The sequence below is a fragment of the Barbus barbus genome (genome assembly GCF_936440315.1).
Source record: "Barbus barbus genome assembly, chromosome: 2".
Lineage (NCBI taxonomy): Eukaryota > Metazoa > Chordata > Actinopteri > Cypriniformes > Cyprinidae > Barbus > Barbus barbus.
The window spans coordinates 14,287,519-14,309,024 of record NC_136730.1 but is presented as its reverse complement, the minus strand read 5'-3'; the positions used below and the strand labels follow the sequence as shown (position 1 = coordinate 14,309,024).

Genomic DNA, 21,506 nt, shown 5'->3' with positions numbered 1-21,506 from the left:
TAATATATTTAGTAAAAGAAAATATTTGTAAACAATTTGAATACAGATAATTGTGTTTGGTACAGATAAAGCCTGTGTTTGTCACGGTCAGTGTAAACATGCTGTCGCCCCTTTTATTATGCTTAAGGTTTATGAGCCATACTTTATACACAACACATCAGATACATACAATTCTGAAGATTTCTCTTACTTCCTCTCACAGATTGCTTCTTACTGAGAACATTTGCTCACGACTGAACTTGTTTTCACTGAAGCAGTGAGAAGGCGGTCTCAGAATGAAAGCATGTTACCACACAGTACATCAGAATACAGTCAGTTACTACATAATTGCATGGGAGGGGTTCAGATGTTACATATTGTAAAAAAAAAAGGTGATGTGTGTACAATGAGGAAAATGTGACAATATACGCTCTCCTTCCTCCTGCAATACACCACAGCTGCACCGAGAACACACAAGAAACCACACAGACCTAGAGGTGAGGAAAACATCTTATTTGTTAGTCAAAAGTGTTCCTTTCTAAGTGTTTGTTCGATTGGTGCATCACCCTCGCTTTTTAATATGATTTCTGTTCATGTATGAGAAATTGTACTAAGGCTATTATTTTAAAAGCCACAAACTTTACTCGTATCTTCATGCAAATCTTTATTGTAATACCAATTAAAGTGTATGTTGTATTTTACATCCCATATCAAAACCAGTTTGACTGGTTCAATTTGTTTAAAAAGGAGGGGCAAGAAGAGATATCTTGTGTGTTTGTAGAGTCATTGGGTTGTTGTTTTTCTCTCTCGCTCACCAGCGATGGCTTCTTCCATCAGTTCCCAGGCTGAACAGTGCCTGTGTTCAATATGTCAGGATTTATTTACTGACCCAGTAACCATTCCGTGTGGACACAACTTCTGCATGCAATGCATCACTCAACACTGGGACAGCAGTATTGGCACGCAATGTCCCCTTTGCAAGAAGAACTTTCACTTGAGACCAGATCTTGGCATCAACAGAGAATTCAGAGAGCTCATTGAAGGACTGAAGAGGGGAGAAAGCCCTGTCCAACCTGGTGCAGTACCATGTGATGCCTGTACAAAAATAAAGAGAGGAGCTTTGAAGTCTTGCCTGCATTGTGAAGGATCTTTCTGTAAAACTCACCTAGAGCCTCATAACACTGTAGCAAAACTGAAGAAACACAAACTTATCAACCCTGTGGAGAATCTGGAAGATTATATATGCCCGAAGCATGAGAGGCCGCTGGAGCTTTTTTGCAGAGATGATCAGAAGTGCGTGTGCCTGTCGTGTACGAAGAAAGACCACAAAACCCACAACACTGTTCCTGTAGAGAAGGAGAGTGAAGAGCGGAAGGTGAGAGATGCTTAATCTGTATCTGTGCTTCAATGGCTTTCAAACTTTGCTGTAAAGAAAATTTTATTTTTTGTCCACAGTCTCAGTTTGGGAGAAGACAAGCCGAGGTTAATTTGATGATTCAGAGCAGAATGAAGAAAATTGAAGAAATCAAATGCTCGGTACAGCTCAGCAAGGTTAGTCTTGTTGTAAGTTCATTGTAAAGATTTATTTAATGTGCTCAGAACACAATATTGAATGATCCCATTTATTATTTACATTTGGCAGATTTTATTCAAAGCGATTTAAATTTCATTCAAGGTATACGTTTTATCAGTTCATTGCGTTTCCTATTTATACCCGATCTCACAGCTGTGGCCAGAATCAAATTTAAGGTTTTGATGCAGGCTTAGAAACTGGAAGTTTCTACAAGTCAGCTAAGGTCACTGCGTGAGCAATGCCTTGTTCCTTCACAATGAGGGAAAAAGTCACTCTCCAACACCTTCACCCTCTCTTTTCCTCTCTGCACTGGTATGAGCTGTCAGCCTCCGACCAAACTGCTAAGACCATCGCATCTTTCAAACAGTAGCTGAAGACAGACCTCTTCCACAAACACTTAACCACTCTACGCTCTTAAACCAATGCACTTAAACACACACTCACAACCCACAAAAAAAAGTATCTGCATTTTGCCTCTTCTCTAGCTTGCATCCAAAATTAGTTTGACTGTAATAAACCTCTTTTGTGAGCCACTTCACTAAAAACAGCTGCTAAATGCAAAATTGTAAATGCAAATATGGTGGCCATATATTAAGACTGGATATACATTATCCTTTACTTAGCAAAGCTCAGAAAAAGAAAAAGCAGGCATTGTCGAGCTGTTCACTGATCTGATGGACTCCATTGAGAGATGTCAGTCTGAGCTGCTGGAGGTGATGGAGCAGAAGCAGAAAGCAGCAGAGAATCAGGCAGAGGATCTGATTAGAGAGCTGGAGCAGGAAATCGCTGAACTCAAGAGGAGAAACAGTGAGCTGGAGCAGCTCTCTCACACTGAGGATCACCTGCACCTCCTACAGGTCAGTGTTTCCCTCTGCTCATGTCACAGGCTAACACTCAACATGCTGAGGGATTTCTCTCTCTCTCCTCCTTTAGATTTATCCGTCCTTGTGCAGCCCTTTAGACAAGATCTGGGCTGGGATCAGTACTGACACTCATCTGAAGGAGGAGGCTGTGAGGATAGTCCTGACAAAGCATCAAGATGTTCTCAGTTGTGCAATGGTGAAGATTACAGGAACTGGTGAGCATGTTCGGTATTTTGTATTTTGAATTTTTATTGTGAATACATTTAAATATAGTATTTATTTTGCAAGCATTCAGCACTGTTAAAAGCTAATACTGGCACAGTTCTACAAATTATTTACATACATTTTTAGAAAATAATCACTGTATAAATTGTTTCCACAGAGCTAAAGAGGATTGAGAAGTTTACAGGTACAAGTCATCTATATAATTTTCCTACATCCATTCAAAAAAAATGTTTCTGAATATACTGTGGGCATGTTTAGTCATATGAACTATTAACACTCTTAAAACTCACTTTTCTTACTACTTTAATGTCAAACAATGTCCAGCAGTTGATATACATGCATGGTTCAATTTTTTCTGAAGGTCATAGAAAATAGTGTCTCAATTTCACATAGCTGATTTCATAGCTAGTATTTTATGCTTAATCAATAGATATGATTTAATAATACTTTTACACTTTTTACATCATTTGACAAAATTAACGGGTGATTGGAAATTACACACACAAATTCTACTTAAAAGTGAATTTTCTTTTATGTTTTTCACAAATCACATGTCTCATATTTCATCTCAAGCTCTTCAATGACAATAAAAAAACAACTGTTTAAAAAATATATGAATAATAGAAATTATGAATTAATAGAACAGCAATAGGAAACATCATAGTTTTAAATATATTTATACATATATATTTATATGTGTGTGTATGTGTGTATATATATATATATATATATATATATACAGTATAGTAATGGATATTTATATTTTAATACTGAAATTCTAGGAATTGAAAAGTAACAAATATAAATAAATCATAAACACAGGGCAAACATTTCCAAGACAATTTTAATAGGACAAATACAGAAAAAGTTGATGAAAGACCAATGTACTATTGTGTATTGTTTACTGCATACAATGCATAGCCTATGTTAAAAATGTCTGCTAATTATATATTCTGATCTTTCTCAGTGAATGTGACTATGGATCCTGAAACTGCTCATCCGAAACTATTCTTGTCTGAGGACGACAAACAAGCTGAATATGGAGAAGCACGACAGATTGTCCCGGACTGTCCGTGGAGGTTTGATACATGTCCCAGTGTCCTGGGGAAGGAGGGTTTCTCCTCTGGGAAATTTTATTTTGAGGTGCAGGTGAAAGGGAAAACTGAGTGGGATGTAGGTGTGGCGAGAGAGTCTGTTAACAGGAAGGGAATAATTACTCTGAGTCCAAGGAATGGACTCTGGACTCTGTGGTTGAGGAATGGAAGTGAGTATAAGGCCTGTGACCGTCTGTCTGTCTCTCTCTGTCTGAAAGTCCAGCCCCAGAAGGTGGGTGTGTATGTAGACTATGAGGAAGGTCTAGTCTCATTTTATGATGTGGAGTCCAAGTCTCATATCTACTCTTTCACTGGTCAGGCTTTCACTGAGAAACTCTATCCATATTTCAGCCCAGGCTTTACTCATGGAGATAAAAATTCAGCCCCACTGATCATTTCACCTGTCAGAAAGAATAAGCGGCTTTTAGCCAATTATAACCATGTGTAATTAAAATAAAATAAATAAATGAAGGAAGGAAGATTGACTGTCAGTGTAATACATTATTATTTTTATTATTGTTTTGCTAGTAAGACTACTTTCTTTTCACAATAATGTTCCAATTACAGTAACCTCAAATAAAGATGATCTTTAATCTTGCTGTTTGTGATGTTTTGGATTTTTACATAATATTTTAATGTGCCCCATGACTTGTGTTTTGCTGTAGGTGAATGCGCTGGGACACATCATCAGTGATGTATCCTGGGGTCATTGGGTGTTTAGGGATTTTCAACATCTGACACCCTCGCCCAGGCAACCCAGGCTGTGGCCCAGCAGCAATTGCCCACGGTTCTGACCTCTTAATCCAAAAACACCTAGTGGCTTTCTCTGCAGCTTCAGTTGCGGATCTGATCGCCTTTCTTTTCGTCTCCCCGGTGATACCTAGAAGCGTGAATGTTTTGCAGAATAAACCCCTGCAGCCCACCATCCATCTGTTGCCTCCTGCACTCTTCAACTAGTCACAATATATAGCAATACATAAACTCAACAATATGTTTCATGGATAGCAACAATATATTGTGTATAGTTCACCCAAAAAGGAAAGTTTAGACACATTTAATTTAAATTAAATTTTTCTTCTCATACTGTATAAACAATGATCAAATAATACATTAAATAAGGGAAACTTGGAAGCTCAAATATGTGAGCTTCCATGTTTATTATTATTAATAAATAAGGAAATAAATAAATCAACTTTTTAATTAAAAGTGAAAATTAAAATGAAAATATATATAAAAATTCAATATTTCAATAAAATTTATATTTTAATGAAATATAATTCTAAAATAAACAACACTGATTGATGCTGAATATTGGCATGAGGAATACTGCAAATGACAACACAATAAAAAAAATGAGAAGAGGTTGTAATGTAAGTCAGGTCCGCTCCAAGGACAGTGCAATTATATAGAATACAAAACAACGAATGTACATAAATATTAAGAAAAAGAAAAGTAGAAAAAAGATTTAAAAAAATATAAATATAAATGTGCAGGTCAGTATGTTGTTGACTTCAATAATAATATAAGAAGGAATGTGCAAAAGAATGTGCAAAAACGTTGTACAGGGTATTCACATAGCAGCAATATGAGGTAGAAAAAAATTATGAATAACTTATTGATATGGTGATATTTACATGGAGTCATGTGATGTTATGACACAGAGTTAGAGTTTAGGAGCCTGATGGCCTGGGGGAAGAAGCTCCTCCTAAGTCTCTCAGTTTTTGCCATCAGGCTACGGAAGCGTTTACCAGATGGAAGCAAAGTGAATAGACGGTTACCAGGGTGATTAGAGTCCTTGATGATTTTGACAGCTCTATTTTTGCAGCGTTTGAGGTAGATGTCCTGCAGAGAGGGGAGAGCAGACCCTGAGATGGGCTCAGCTAAGCGCACAACACTCTGTAGTGCTTTGCAGTCCTGATTGGAGCTGTTTCCATACCACACTGAGATGCACTGAGTCAGTACACTTTCTATGGTCCCTGAATAGAAAGTTTTCAGGATTGCTGGTGAGACCCTGAATTTCCTCAGCTGTCGCAGATGGTACAGTCTTTGCCTGGCTTTCTTAGCTTGTGTCTGGATGTGTGTAGTCCAAGTCAGGTTCTCGCAGATGTTTACACCGAGGTACTTGAAGCTACTCACCCTCTCCACAGGGGTCCCACTGATCATAAGAGGAGTGTAGGGCTGCTGATGTCTCTTCCTAAAGTCCATGATCAGCTCTTTAGTTTTTCTCACATTCAGAGAGAGACAGTTGTCCTGGAACCAAGATGTGAGTCTCTCTACCTCATCCAAGTATGCAGTCTCATCATTGTTGGAAATGAGGCCCAGAACCACAGTATCATCAGCGAATTTGATAATAGATGTGGAGGTGTGAGAGGACACGCAGTCATGCATGTATAGAGAGTAGAGCAGGGGACTCAGGACACAGCCCTGTGGGGCTCCTACGTTGAGGGTGATGGAGTTTGAGGTGAACTGGCCAACTTTCACCACTTGAGGTCTGCCGGTGAGGAAGTCTTGAATCCAGTCGCAGAGTGAGGAGTTTAGGCCGAGGTCTGTGAGTTTAGAAGCTAGCTTGATGGGGACTATGGTATTGAAAGCATACTATAGTTACCCTGTTGTTTATCACATTGTTAATTGTATTGTATTTAACTGTGTCGATGCGGTATACCCACCGCTAGGTCTCAGGTAAAATTCTTACTTTATGTACAGAGACTGAGGTAGCTACAGCCTGGAGCAATGGGCGTGCTGAAAGGAGGCGTTCCGAAAGGTGAGTCAGTATAAAAAAAGGTGTGTTCGACTTAATGCAGCGCCGAACAGACCTATTGCCGAGAGTAGCCGCTTGCAGGCAAGGGAGAAGCTGAAAAAGGAGCCGTCAAGTCGGACACCCTGTGCTCCCGTAGTTTTGTGTATTTACGTCAGCCATGGCAGATCATACAGTGTTTGCGTTCTTTATAGCAGACGAACTGGAATCGATAGAAATCCCATTATTGTTGCATGAAATTGAGCACAACGAGCAACGAAGGTGAGGAAAAGGTTATATATATATATATATAAACAAAATATTCAAAAAACATTTCTACTACCTAACATGGTATGACCAAATCTTCTTTCAATTATCACATTCTTGGAATTAATGCGTGGAATTGGAATTAATTATATTCTGTTTACACAAAGAGATAATAATGGAGTAAAAACAATTCTTAACACTCCTGTAAACCCTAAATATTTGACTACACTCCCAGTTCAACAGAAAAGTTGATACTACACATGTCTTCAGTTTCATGTATTCAGTGAGTATATTCCTCTTTCTGTTACTTAGAATGGTTCCAAAAATTCTGCATTTTGTGGAGCATGTGGTCCCTCTCTACAGTCCCTCAGAATTTAAAGGTCATTTTAGGCTTTCCAAGGAACAGGCGGAGGTGTGTACTACACAATATAAAGTCATTTAACTTTTAAAAATGTTAGCAAGTTGTCTCAATAACCTATTTCTTACCTGTGCAGGATGTCATTACCACCCTTGGTCCTTATTACATGAATTTACAACAGACCAAACTGCCACTCAAAAACAGTGTTTTTGCCTGCCTTTGGACATTGGCCAATCAGGAGTCATATCGAGGGGTGGCAGATAGATTCAATACATCAAAATCCACAATTTCCAAACATCTCCATGAGTTTTGTTCACTTGTAAATACACGCATGGCCCACAAAATTTCCTGGCCCAGAGGCCAAAGGCTGCAGATATCTAAGCTAGAGTTTGATGCAGCAGGCTTCCCTAACACTGTATGTGCAGTGGATGGGTGTCACATTCCTATAATGAGACCCCATTGTGATAATCCCCTAGCCTACTTGAATAGGAAACAGTTCTATTCAGTAAATTTAACTGGGTTTTGTGACAGTCAGCGGCGCTTTTGTCAAATCAGTGTGGGTCACCCTGGGAGTTGGCATGATGCTAGGGCATTTTGCCTAACAGATGTTGGACGTGTTGTTGAAGAAGATCATCATTCCCTTGTTCCACAGGGAATGCATATTATTGGGGATTCAGCCTACCCTCTGTTGCCTCAACTTATGAGGCCTTATAGAGACAATGGCCATTTAACAGCTAGGCAAAGGCGCTTTAATAGGAAGCTCAATGCTGCTCGTGTGGTCATTGAGCATGCATTTGGCATACTAAAATCCAAATTTAGGAGGCTCCAATGCCTGCATATGAAAAGCATTTCAGATATCAGTTCAGCAGTCTCAGCATGTTGCATTTTACATAATCTTTCTTTAGAGCCGGGTGACCAAGTTGTTGTAGTAGATGATAGTGATGACGATGAACCACCTCCCCAGCACCCCGCAGCACTACTGCAAGCAATTATAGAGACATCATTTGTGACCAGATCTAACACACCAAAAACTAATTAGCATTTAGCTGAACTAAAACTTAGTAAAGTTATCAGCATTTTTTTTAAATGTTAATAAATATTTAAACTCTGACCCATAGTTATTTTTTGACCCAGTTTGTGTTGATCAATAAAATATTGCTGTTCTTATTTGCCTCAAGATGTGGTCTTGGTGACTTTACTGCCTAAAGAAACAGCTCCGTGAAGTGAGCTCAGTAAACAGTGTAACAACACAAGATAAGAACAATAAAAGGCAGGATCTGCTTTAAAATTGATTGATTAATATTAATGATCACAAGAAGAGTGTACGCTACCGATGAAAAATTTAAAGACAATTTACTGAAATGTTTCAGATTTTTTAAAAAAATCCTTTACTTTAACTTGTATGCTTAAATGTTTGAATTTACTTTTGTAAACAAAAAATATAATTGTGCCAACATATCAACTTTGATTATTAGAAAACTGAAATTTCTGTTAAAAATCTATTTGAAATTGAGGACTTGGACTAAATAATGAAGAAAACAAAGAAAAGCAGTCAATAAGAGCCCTGAGTGGATGGGAATTCCTTCAATACTGTTTAAAAAGCTTTCCAGGTTGAGACCTCAAAACAACTGGACGATCAAATGCCCTGGGGACAATTTCGTAAATTCTAGTCAAGGGTGGCAACTTTGAAGATGCTACAATATAACAGTTTTATCTTGGATGCTTTTAGTCATAACAAAAGTCCCACAGTTAAAATTGTAGGACTCTATACGTTTGAGTTAACAGTCATTTGAAAAGGAGGAAAAAAAAAGAAAAAAAAAAGCATTTCTGAACTTTTGATCAGTACTGTATATGTTCCAGAACAAATTTTTGAATACAACACAAGACAATAGGTTTTTTGTTTGTAAAAATTGTGTACCACAGGAATAATTCCAACCAAAGGGAACCTGTGAAGGAATAGATTTGTGATATATATTTTAGAGAGTCAAAATACAAGAAGTTTATTTCTTTGAGACATGTTATTGAGGTTGGTTTTGTAGCAAGTGTATAATTTGCTCTTGTTGTTTGCTTATTTTTTTTTAGCTCTTCCACTATTGTTCCCATGCTGGTCAACAGCTTCCTTTCAAAAGAGCGCCTACGCCTCTCCTTTAATCGCCGCCATCTCTCAAAGTCAGGCCTCACCAGGGACTCGAGCACAGTAGTCCTTCTTTCTGCATGCACTTCATATGCCTCCAGAAACTGAGAGGATTGTGCTTGTCTCTGCATGTTGGAGAGATTGGTTGGGTTTCGGATTGCTGAGGTTCCAGGCTGTTCATCCACAGCAGCACCCGCTGGCTGGTCTTGAGGGGGAAGAGATGAAGCTGTTGGATTAGTTTTGGATGAGTCATCACAAAACAAAGGTGTAGAGTAAATTGTGCCAGGTGGTGCAGATCCAATCCCTGATGACCCAAATAACTCATCCATTTGCTATAGGGAAAAAAGGCATGTCAGTGTACAGTGAAAATGTCCCATGTCATGTAAAACAAATCTTACACTTACTATATAGTACTCCCTGGCATTCTACCCTTCCCCAGTTGCACGACGTCTGTCCTTTACTCTTTTGTAAGTTCTTAACATGTTTGCTAACTTTTTTCTAATTTTTTCAGTTGACGGGTTGTATCCCTTCTGTGAGAATGCCCTCTGTAGTTTTTGATAGAAAGCTGGTTTGTTTCTGAAGTCAGTTGCTGATGAGTTCTTGTAAGGTCCAGTAGTAATAATGTTATTTTGTGATTTATTTCTGTGGGAAGAGAGGGTATAAATACAAATGCCACAAAAAAGAAAACAAAACTGAATGCCATTTAACCACAGCACTGAGATTCATCTTCCTTACACTCTTGGAGGCAGTACCTTGTTGTGATTCGTGGCTGTCTGACTGGATGGAGGTGGATGACGTTTGAATGGCTTGTGAAGGGTTTCCACTCGCTGCACTTGGTTGTGGAGTGGCAGACACTGGGGCATTGGCACTGGGGGTAAGTGGAACAGGCATCCTGGTGGTAGTTAGGTGGCACTGGCTGGTTGATGGTGGTGGCTGCTTCACAACACAGAGATTTAAGGGTCCAGGGGACCCAGTAGAGGTAATGGTACATGAGGTGGGAGGTTGGGGGACCTTTTCAGTAGAAGCTGGGCCACTGATGAGGGCTGTTTGGAGAGGTAAGGCTGTAAATGTTGTCAGTCACTTAAAAATATTTGTGCTTGTACAATAAAAAGTAATTGTGCTCAAGTAAATGTCTACCTTGTTTTGTTTCTATGGCTGTGACTTTCTCCATGATAGAGGAAAGGAACTTTTGATCTGGAGAAGCAAATTATTATTAAAAGACTTGCTCAAATCATTGGTGTCTTATTGCACAGTTCTGCAGTTTACTCACCACTTTTCATCCTTTGAGCAATTGCCTTGGTAACTGTTAGTGCAACAATATTACCTTTGCTGTCTTTCACATGAATTATAACATTATCCATTTTGTTTAGTGTTGCACAGGGTAATGCACATTCTTTATCTAGCCAAAGGAACCATGGTTCTGTTCATTATCACTAAGAGTTACCAATTAATGAAATTACTCTTTTAGGTCAACTTTATTATTATGCAAAAATTATATAAGGGTTTGTACAAGCAAGTACAAAAACAAATAAACATTCATAAGAATAAGTGAAACAATTCATGCCAGGGGTACAATTACAACAATTTTAATTAAAAGCTTCATAGGTCTTTCTTGCTTTTTTGTTCTTAATTTTATCTAATGTAGTACCATATTATTTAATCTCTTTTTATAAAATGTTCAAAGTTTGGCTTAGCTTTAGTCCATTTTTTCACGTGAATGTGATATTTTCCTAGTAAAATAAGATTTATGAGCTGTATTGGATTTGAAGATGTTAGAAACACACGTCATTGTTGTCATGTGGTGAATTTTCTTTTCTTTTTTATTAATGAAAATCAAAAAATTTACAAACAAAGCAGGCTTTAAATGAACAAAATTAAGACATATAAAAAAACACAGTTGTAGATACAAGGCAGACATAACTAAGTTATATACATTGTACATCTTTAACATCAATAATTAAATATGATTTAGAAATTAAAATAAACAATATTACACAATAACAAATAAATAAAATAAAATCAAGATAAATAAATACAAAAGGGGTTACAAGATATTATGAGTCACTAAATTGGTTGAAGAAATTCAGTTAAATTAGAAGAAATTAGCCAATAATCAATCCAGGACTTGGAAATCCCATTTGGTTTAAACCAAGAGAATTGTCTTAGATTTGGATTCCCAATCCTCCAAATATCTACCACATTGTTATCTAAACAGAAGTTTATGAACTGAAGGTTCGGGAGTGAGTTACTAAATTTAGGTGGGTAACTATCTAATGTCTCACCCATAACCATATTGAAAGACTAATTAATTATTATTGGGTTAAAGCCAAAAGTGAAGGATTGTTTAAATGTAATTGGGAATTATTACAATTTGAAATCTGAAAATATCTGAGAAAACTTAGTAGTACAATAGCTAAATCAACGCGTCACATGGAAGATAAAACTGTTGAGATTTTGTAAAGAGATTTTATCTTTAACCAGTATTCCTGATAATTTATTGGATGAGCAAAGAGTGCGCCTAATGGAACTACAAAATAAGCTTGATGATATGTCAACACGAGCACAGGGGTCTATATTCGATCGAGACAAAAATGGTTAGAGCATGGAGAGCAGATGTCTGCTTATTTTTTCAAACTTGAAAAGTCTAGGGCTAAATTCAAGTCTATTTCCAAAATGAATATTAATGGATCTATTACAGATAACTTTGAAACAATTTCTAGTTTTTGCTATAATTATTACTATTATTATTAATTATTATTACTTAATTTATACACACCTAAATTTTGCGAGCCTAGTATGTCAAATTTTTGTAAGCATTTAGGAAAAGTAAATGTAATTAGTCAAGAGGACCAAATATTCTGATTCCCCAATTACTATTGCTGAAATTAAGGATGCGATTGAAAGTCTGAAATGTAATAAATCACCAGGTAGTGATGGAATTACTGCTGAATTCTATAAGCAGTTTTCTGAGATTCTTGTCCCGTTCCTTTTTGAAGTGATTTCTGAAAGTTTAAAGTGCTCTGAACTTCCTACAACCATGACTCAAGGTGTAATCTGTTCAATTCCTAAACCCAAGAAAGATTTACTGCTTATTGATAATTGGAGACCTATTAGTTTGTTGAATAATGATTACAAAGTAATCATAAGTTGCTCTTGTTTTTGCTCAAAGATTCAAATTAGTATTAGATTCAATAATTGATGAAAATCAATCTGGGTTTATGAAGAAAATACATATGTTTAATAATATCAGGCTTATTTTTGATCTTATTGATTACTCTGATCTCATTAAAGATGACAGTTTTATATTGTTTTTAGATTTTTTTAAAGCCTTTGATACCATCGAGCATCCTTTTATTTTTTATTGTTTAGAATGCTTTGGGTTTGGGTGCTATTTCAGCAATGCAATGAAAAGTCTTTATGTGGGTGGCAATAGTTCAGTAAAATTAAGTCAAGGCACCACACAAAGATTTTATCTGAAAAGAGGTGTGAGGCAAGGTTGCCCAGTTTTAGTTTATCTTTTTCTTATTGTTGCTCAGGCGTTTAGTCATTTTATTAAATCAAGTGAGTTAGAAGGAATTCAAGTTGAAGGGAGAAGTGTCCTGATAAGTCAGTTGGCTGATGACACGGCTCGTTTTTAAAAAAAAAATGCTTGTCAAATTCAGTCGGCTATCAAAAATATCAACATTTTCTCTAGTGCCTCGGGTCTTTGCTTGAATTTACAAAAATGTGAACTGTTTGGTTCACACATACATATCAACATGTATCCTGTCCAACTAGACTAGAGGACCAAACACACTGGATCATTGCTACACTCCTACAAAGCCTGCTCACTACCGGCTTTTGGCAAATCGGACCATGCCGCCATTTTCCTCACACCGGAATATAAACAAAGGCTCGTTCAGGATCCCCCAGTGCAGAGAGTAGTGAGTAGAGAGTAGCTGGTCCTCCCACTCAGAGGCTATGCTGCAGGCGGCTCTTGATGGCGTCGACTGGGACATGTTCCGGGCGAGTTCTTCTGATGTCAGCGAGTTCACGGATGTAGCATTAAGCTTTGTAAACACGCTAACCAAGCAAGCTACAGAAACTATAACTGTAAGGTCGTTCTCCAATCAGAAACCGTGGGTGGACAGAACAATCCGTGCTGCGGTTAACACATGCACTGCCGCTTACAATGAGGCTCTTTTGACCGGGAATATGAGCGAGTACAAAGCATCGTGCTATGCTCTCCGACACGCAGTAAGAGCCGCTAAACACAGATACAGAGAGAGAATTGAGTCTCATTTTCAGCTCAGTGACTCTCGACGGATGTGGCAGGGACTGAGGACCATCTGTGCCTTCGGAAACGAATCCTCCGTGGAGGTGAGAGCAGATCCGTTGCTGGCCGACGAGTTAAACATCTTCTACTGCCGCTTCGATTGCAACGGTGGCGGCGCGACTCTGCCGTCCAGCACGTCAGGAAGCAGTAGGCAGAGCAGCGATGATCCTGTAATCACCGTGTCGGAGGATGAGGTTCGGAGGGCGCTAAAGAAAGTAAACGTCAGGAAAGCAGCCGGACCTGATCGGATAACCGGCCGTGTTCTGAGGTCCTGCGCCAATCAGCTCGCTGGTTTGTTCACATCCATCTTTAATAAGTCCCTTGCTACCTCCGTGGTTTCCACCTCATTCAAAAAATCTGTCATTATTCCTGTGCCCAAGAACAATAAACCCTCTTGCCTGAATGACTATCGCCCAGTTGCCCTCACATCAATAGTCATGAAGGTTTTTGAGAGACTTGTAAAGAGCCACATCTGCTCCTCCATACCTCATACTTTGGACCCTCTTCAGTTTGCCTATCGCCCCAATAGATCCACTGACGATGCCATCTCTCACGTTCTCCACTCTTCCCTCACACACTTGGACAGCAACAATGGGAATTATGTAAGGCTGCTATTCATTGACTATAGTATGCTTTCAATACCATAGTCCCCATCAAGCTAGCTTCTAAACTCACAGACCTCGGCCTAAACTCCTCACTCTGCGACTGGATTCAAGACTTCCTCACCGGCAGACCTCAAGTGGTGAAAGTTGGCCAGTTCACCTCAAACTCCATCACCCTGAACGTAGGAGCCCCACAGGGCTGTGTCCTGAGTCCCCTGCTCTACTCTCTATACATGCATGACTGCGTGTCCTCTCACAGCTCCACATCTATTATCAAATTTGCTGATGATACTGTGGTTCTGGGCCTCATTTCCAACAATGATGAGACCGCATACTTGGACGAGGTAGAGAGACTCACATCATGGTGCCAGGACAACTGTCTCTCTCTGAATGTGAGAAAAACTAAAGAGCTGATCATGGACTTTAGGAAGAGACAGCAGCAGCCCTACACTCCTCTTGTGATCAGTGGGACCCCTGTGGAGAGGGTGAGTAGCTTCAAGTACCTCGGTGTAAACATCTCCGAGAACCTGACTTGGACTACACACATCCAAACACTGGTTAAGAATGCCAGGCAATTCACTTTGCTTCCATCTGGTAAGCGCTTCCGTAGCCTGATGGCAAAAACTGAGCGACTTAAGAGGAGCTTCTTCCCCCAGGCCATCAGGCTCCTAAACTCTAACTCTGTGTCATAACATCACTTGACTCCATGTAAATATTACCATATCAATAAGCTATTCATAATTTTCTCTACCTCATATTGCTGCTATTTAAATACCCTGTACAACTTTTTTGTATTACTATTAAAGTTACTATAAATTACTATTTAAATCAACAACATACTGACCTGCACATTTATATTTATATTTTTTTATCTTTTATTTTATTTTATTCTTTTATTTTTTTCTACTTTTGTTTTTCTTAATATTTGTATTCTATATAATTGCACTGTCCTTGGAGCGGACCTGACTTACATTTCACTGCTGGTTATACTACAAATAAAAATCTTGAATCTTGAAAATGTGAACTGTTTGCCTTGAAGAGTTGCCATGATAAATCCATTTGTAATATTCCTGTAAAGGATGTTCCAGTCTATTTAGGTATGACTATCTCCAAAAATGAACAGGACAGAATCTCACTTAATTTTAATCCTGTGATCAAAAAAGTAAAGAGCAGATTTAATATTTGGTTACAGAGAGATTTATCTCTTAAAGGTTGTGCTCTGCTGGCTAGAGCAGAAGGCATTTAGGCTTACCTATGTTGCTTCCTCAATTCATTCAGATAAAATAAATAGTAAAATAAATAAGATAATTGATCAAACAATGTTGAATTTTCTGTGGAAAAACCGTGTGCATTATATTAGAAAATCTGTGATAGTTAATTCATATAAAAATGGTGGTCTTGATTATTTAGATTTTTCAATCTTAAATAACACTTTCAAAATTAACTGGTTGAAGTTTTTCTTGAAAAACCCTTCTTCTATGTGGAATTCAGTATCTAGTACTGTTTTTGACAAACTTGGAGGTCTCTCATTTTTGTTAATGTGTGATTACAAAATTGAAAAATTGCCTGTTAAATTGTCAGCTTTTCACAGGCAAGTACTTTTGGGGTGGAAGTTAATTTACAAGCACAATTTTTCCCCACACCATTATTATATCTGGAATAATTGTAATATTCTGTATAAACACAAAAGTATATTTTTGAAAGCCTGGTTTGATAAAGGGACTCTTTTGGTAGGACAGTTGTTGAATTCTCAGGGGTATTTAATGACTTATGATGAATTTCTTCCCTGTAACCCCAAAAGAATATGCCTCTGTAATTGGAGCTATTTCTTCTAGTATTGTGTCTTTATGTAGAGGTATTTCATACTCTAAACATGCTTCTTTACTTCACCCTGCTGATACTTTCTGTGGCAGAATTTGTTTTTCATCTAGGAAAAATAATAATAAGGCTATACGTTTATTGTTTCAAAAAGAAATTGTTAGTAAGCCAAGTGCTATTTTCTATTGGTCTGAGTTTATCAGAAATATTAACTGAAGGAAAGTTTGGGTATTACCTAATAAATCTCATTACAAATAAAATGAAAGAAATTTCATTTAAGATATTGCATAAATATTACCCTGTTAAGCATTTTCTAACCAGATTTATTGAAGATATAGATGTAAATTGTTCATTCTGTTCACGACACCCTGAAACGGTACCTCATATTTTCTGCATTGTCAATATACAAAGAGGTTATGGTGGGAGTTTTCTAGATTTATAAATGACAAAATTTTGTGCAATTTTCTTTTACTATATGAACATGTAATATTAGTTTTTTTTTTACTATGACAAGAAGCTTGAAAATAAGGCTTATATAATTAATCTCCTGATTATACTTGTTAAGTTTCATATTCATCGTTGTAAATTCAGCAATCAGTTCAGAAGCCTCTTTTTTTGTGGTACTTAAGGAATTAGATATCTATATAAGCACCATTAAGGAGAGTACAGACAAAAAAGCTGTAAAAACTGTGTATCTATTTGGTATATTTAAATTATTGTGATTTAGTAAGGTCTTTCATTATTTTATTTTATTGTAATTTATTTGTTGGCTTTATACATACATGTATAGTTAATATATATTTTTTATACTTTTTATTTATTTATTTTATTTGTATGTATACCCTTGGCGCTTTTGTTCTGTATTTGTTCAAGCATTAATTAAAAAAAAAAAAAAAAAATTCTAACCGGCATGCACTGCTTCAAGTCAGCTGCCGATCGGTTTTCATGGCGCTTCATGAAGTCGAACGCACCTGAACACACCTAAAAACTACCCCTAACCCTACACCCACACCCTGACAGACAGCTTTGTCGACCAATCATCAAATCATTCTCCACGCTCCTACCTTTCGCCACGCCCATTGCTCAAGCCTGCATTTATCCCTATTTGGAAAGTTTGGCTTAGTATTAGAAAGTGAAACTGTTGGAGCGAGGAAGAAGACGTTTTCTCCTGTTTGTTATAGAAGCTGGTTTTATTCGGACAGATCCTCGCTGCCGGTATGTGATAAAGATGAATGTATCTGAACAGTGTGTTATTGTTCATTTAAATGGCTTAATTGATAATGCCATATATAGCCGCCCATAAGTGATTAATTAGTTGTTATATAGTGTCAGTTTGCATTCGTGACAGTATCCGAAATTATTTAATCGTTATTATAATATGTGCCTGCCCTATAAACAGAATGAAACCTTTCAGGAAATAATTTTAAACGGGTCTGAACAGCTGTAACTCGAGGCTATTATTGAGTGGAACCCTGTATTAGTTGGAGACATCCAGTAGTTTCGGCTATTTTGGATATTCAGAATAAATTTAGTTCATTTTTCTTCCATTCTACCTTCTCAGACAGTGCCAGAAAGTATTGGGTGCATGCAACTATTTACACAACAGTCGTCTTATATTTGATTAAACTGTGATAGATTAGTTGTACCTAAAGCTCAGCTGAAATCGAATTGATTTATGTACTTTACTTGTCTTACTTTATCTTATTTGTCCGTGTTATTCTTGTAAAAGAGATTTATTCATTCACTTTTAACTTTAACGATTACTGGTTAATGATTCTTGTGAAGGAGTGGGGAGGCCTGGCGAAAACGGGAATTCTGCATAAACTGGTGGATTTTATAAGAAATGGAAGAACCCGTCTCAACACAACCAAAATGCAGACACTGTAGAAGAGACAGTATTGATTTGCCACCATGTAAGTCTTTGTGGTCTGAACTTACAGTACATAAAGTCATCCAATAATAAAGCTTTTCAATTCACTGTACATGAACTACTAATATGTTAATTGCGTTACAATGTTTTGTTGCTGAATTTTTAATGAATATTAGGGTTAAGAGTATTAACATCATTTAATCCAAGTAATTTCCCCATGTTCTAGTTCTGGATCTCTGCAGCTTTCCTCTTCAGACTGAGGAACACAAGTGTCCAGTATGTCTGGATGTGCTCACTGATCCGGTCAGCACTCCATGTGGACACAACTTCTGCAAGAGCTGTCTGAATGAATGCTGGGACAACACTCAGGATTACAAATGCCCGTATTGTAAAGAAACATTCAACAAAAGACTTGAATTAAAGAGCAACACCGTTCTTAGAGAAATTGTGCAACTCTTTGAGAAAATCATAACAGGTAGGCGTATTTTTATAGTTCACATTTTTTATAAAAACTTCCAGAGTGCAACAGACTCCTGTGTTTCATAAATGTCCACCAAACTTATTGTAGCCAGTACAGTATTTGCTAAATGCAGAGAGAAAAATCTGCACTTCAAAACTGAGAAATTCCTGAAATTAATGCATTTCTTTTGCTTTCAGCCCAGTTATGCGTCAGTGGTCCATTATCTGAGGAGCTCCTCTGTTCCATCTGTTTGGATGTATTCAGTGATCCGGTCACCACTCCATGTGGACACAACTTCTGTAAGACCTGCCTGGGAATGTTCTGGGACAACAGTCAGAACTGTACCTGCCCATTTTGTAAAGAAACATTCAACACATTTCCTGATCTAAGGTGCAACACAGTTCTCGGAGAGATTGTGCAACACTTTGAGAAAAACACAGGTACAAATATTATAATGTGAATTTTAGCCAGCAACATGATTGGTTGGATTTTTGAAAAAAGTACTATAAAAACAAGCATTCGCCTTGTGATGTTATTTTTATGTCTATAAGATGGCACATTTGTCCATTTATTAAGACTTCAGAGTTAATTTTTGCATTTTTTTAAAGGATACAAAAGGGAGCCAGTGACAACAGAATATTCACAACCATTAAAAACGGAGGACCAAGAAGAGACTCTGTGCAAACCTTCAGGTAATCAATAATAAACTGAGATCTTCTGTTCTTCTCATAAAGATAATTTTTAATATAAAAATGCTAACATTTAGCATAAATATAATACATGATTATCTGTAAATATGTGAACAATTATAGATAAATTAGCATCTTTCAATCAAACCATTTGCAGATATTTTTGGAATATTTATGCTTTTAGGTTGTTTTTGTAATATATGTAAAGTTTTTTTTTTTTTTTTTTTTCTTTTCAGTAATGGCTTCCCCAAGCAGTGCCATGACAGAAAACCTTCAGTGTTTAATTTGTCTGGAGCTGTCCACTGATCCCATGATGACTCCATGTGGACATACCTTCTGTAAGGCCTGCCTGAAGGAATGCTGGGAAAGCAGTCATGATAACACATGTCCATGCTGTAAAGAAAATTTCACCAAGAAAGTGGATCTTAGACACTGTGAGCATCTGTTGTCTCAGTCTGGAATCCTGATGTGGCAGAGCTCTTACATGAAGCCTCATGAGAAAGTCTTAAACATAAAGCAAGTCATGATGCTTGACCTTGTGGAGGATATTAATCCTAAAATAATCCAGAAACATGACAGAGCTCTGGAGATGTTCTGTGGAGATGATCAGACGTCTGTGTGTCAGTCCTGCACTGAGGGAGACCACAGGACTCACAACACCATTCTTGTAGAAGACAAGAGTAAAGAGAAGGTAACGAAGAATGATCATTTATTTACAACAACAAACGGTAATTAAAATTTTTAAAAACATACTGGATGATGTAAAGCATCTGTATTTTCCCCTCTCATCACAGACTCAGGAGATGAAGACGCACAAGCTTGAGCAACAGATGATCCAGGACACAATGAAGATAGATCAAGAAATCAAACACTCTGAAATGAAAATGAGCAAAGTGAGTTTTTCAACGTATTATTAATTTATATAAAAATGAATGTCAATGAATATTCTAAACCACCTGTCCTATGTAGCGTTGCAGGTGCAACGTAAAAACTATTATATTATATTATCTTGTATGTGTTTCATCTGATTACCTTTTTAATTAGAAATACAAAAGTGAAGAGAAAGAGGATGCAGACAACATTGAGCTCTGCACTGATCTGAATTACACCAATGAGAAATGTCAGGTACCGAGATCATGTACATGTATTCTTAAAGCACTAGAATCATAAAGTCATTTCTGATGTTAACAACACGTTTTTAAGAAGTTTTTGATATTAGTATATTGAGCATCTGTATTTTCCCCTCTCATCACAGACTCAGGAGATGAAGATGCATGTGCAGCAGATGATCCAGGACACAGTGAAGATAGATCAAGAAATCAAAGTGAGTCTTACAACATATTAATTTATTAAAAACTGTTATCTATGTTCCAAACCACTTGTCCTATGCAGCGTAAAACTATTATTATATTATGCATTCTACAACTGTGATATTATAATGATTTGTGTAATTGATTTGATTTTTAATTAGAAAAATGAAGAGAAAGCAGACAACATTGAGCTCTGTGCTGATCTGAATTACTCCATTGAGAAATGTCAGGTACTGAGATCATGTACATGTATTCTTAAAGCACTATGATCATGGAAGTCATTGCTGATATACAACACATTTATTTGATACAAATTTACATGATATTTAAACATGTGGTAAAGCTTATGTTTGTTGCTCATCTCTCACAGATGACGCTTTTTGAGCACTGGGCGAAGACCTGGATGCAATTTGTCATTTCTGCGTTCATCCTCTTGTATATCCACAGGATGTGGCCTTTGATGACAAATTCAGTAACCTTTCTTTTTAACCAATAATTCTGTTAATACATTTCAAAAAATTAAAATGATATCCACATAATCCTATTGATGAAATCATGTTAAAAATCTTTCGGTAAATATGATATAGCTTCTAGTAAGAACTCATGGTACTGGCAACACCCCCTTTTCTGTCTTTGTTGTTTTTTATCATCTATTTACTAATCGATGTAGTTTATATTTACTTGTTAGATGTGACCCTGGACCACAAAACCAGTCATAAGGGTCAATTTTTTGAAATTGAGATTTATACATCATCTGATAGGACAATTTTGCATGAAAAGCACTGGGAACTGACCCGCCCTCTACAGTATGCAAAATATCTCTAAGCTCTTAGGATCTGTATTACCTTTTAGTTTACTTCTTGTAAGAATGAGACCATTGTACCAGACGCCCTGAGACAATTCAAATGATACCAAACATGACTGTAAATATCACTTGCATTCATGTAGAACATTATATTCTACTATTGACCATTCTGAGTAAGCTGAGTGAAGGGAAGGATGGGTGAGGGGAAGGAAGGGGGTGAAAAGGAACTGATGCATATGTGTGAGAGGCGTTTTCCCACATTTTCTCTCAGTGGGATGTGGAAACAGATGTCTATATGTTAATGCACTGTGTGTGTGTTGTCCATCTCAGAAGTTCAAAGTTTCTGAGGTTCTGTCTCAAGTATATGTACAAATACAAGTACATGACTGTTTATATTATTTACTATTTCC

The 21,506-nt window shown here is 37.2% G+C and overlaps 3 protein-coding genes across 3 annotated transcripts; all 3 read left to right on the top strand.

The window, feature by feature from the left end:
- Positions 1 to 318: 318 nt before the first annotated feature.
- Positions 319 to 4,332, top strand: LOC306885975 (E3 ubiquitin-protein ligase TRIM21). Its single transcript, XM_079442813.1, has 7 exons — positions 319 to 476; positions 798 to 1,354; positions 1,435 to 1,530; positions 2,176 to 2,409; positions 2,486 to 2,630; positions 2,798 to 2,824; positions 3,608 to 4,332. Exons 2-7 carry the CDS (start codon positions 800 to 802, stop codon positions 4,180 to 4,182), a joined length of 1,632 nt encoding a protein of 543 aa, XP_079298939.1. The 5' UTR covers positions 319 to 476; positions 798 to 799; the 3' UTR covers positions 4,183 to 4,332.
- Positions 4,333 to 6,464: 2,132 nt separating this feature from the next.
- LOC306881153 (uncharacterized protein) lies at positions 6,465 to 8,132 on the top strand (the record flags this gene model as incomplete). The annotated part of the gene is made up of 4 exons (XM_079435078.1): positions 6,465 to 6,495; positions 6,648 to 6,750; positions 7,048 to 7,147; positions 7,230 to 8,132. The coding sequence occupies 4 exons, from the start codon at positions 6,465 to 6,467 to the stop codon at positions 8,130 to 8,132; spliced, it is 1,137 nt and encodes a 378-aa protein (XP_079291204.1).
- Positions 8,133 to 17,036: 8,904 nt separating this feature from the next.
- LOC306886000 (uncharacterized protein) lies at positions 17,037 to 21,506 on the top strand. Its single transcript, XM_079442848.1, has 11 exons — positions 17,037 to 17,177; positions 17,748 to 17,875; positions 18,059 to 18,307; positions 18,490 to 18,732; positions 18,901 to 18,984; positions 19,218 to 19,672; positions 19,776 to 19,874; positions 20,026 to 20,106; positions 20,237 to 20,305; positions 20,453 to 20,521; positions 20,662 to 21,506. Exons 2-11 carry the CDS (start codon positions 17,806 to 17,808, stop codon positions 20,785 to 20,787), a joined length of 1,545 nt encoding a protein of 514 aa, XP_079298974.1. The 5' UTR covers positions 17,037 to 17,177; positions 17,748 to 17,805; the 3' UTR covers positions 20,788 to 21,506.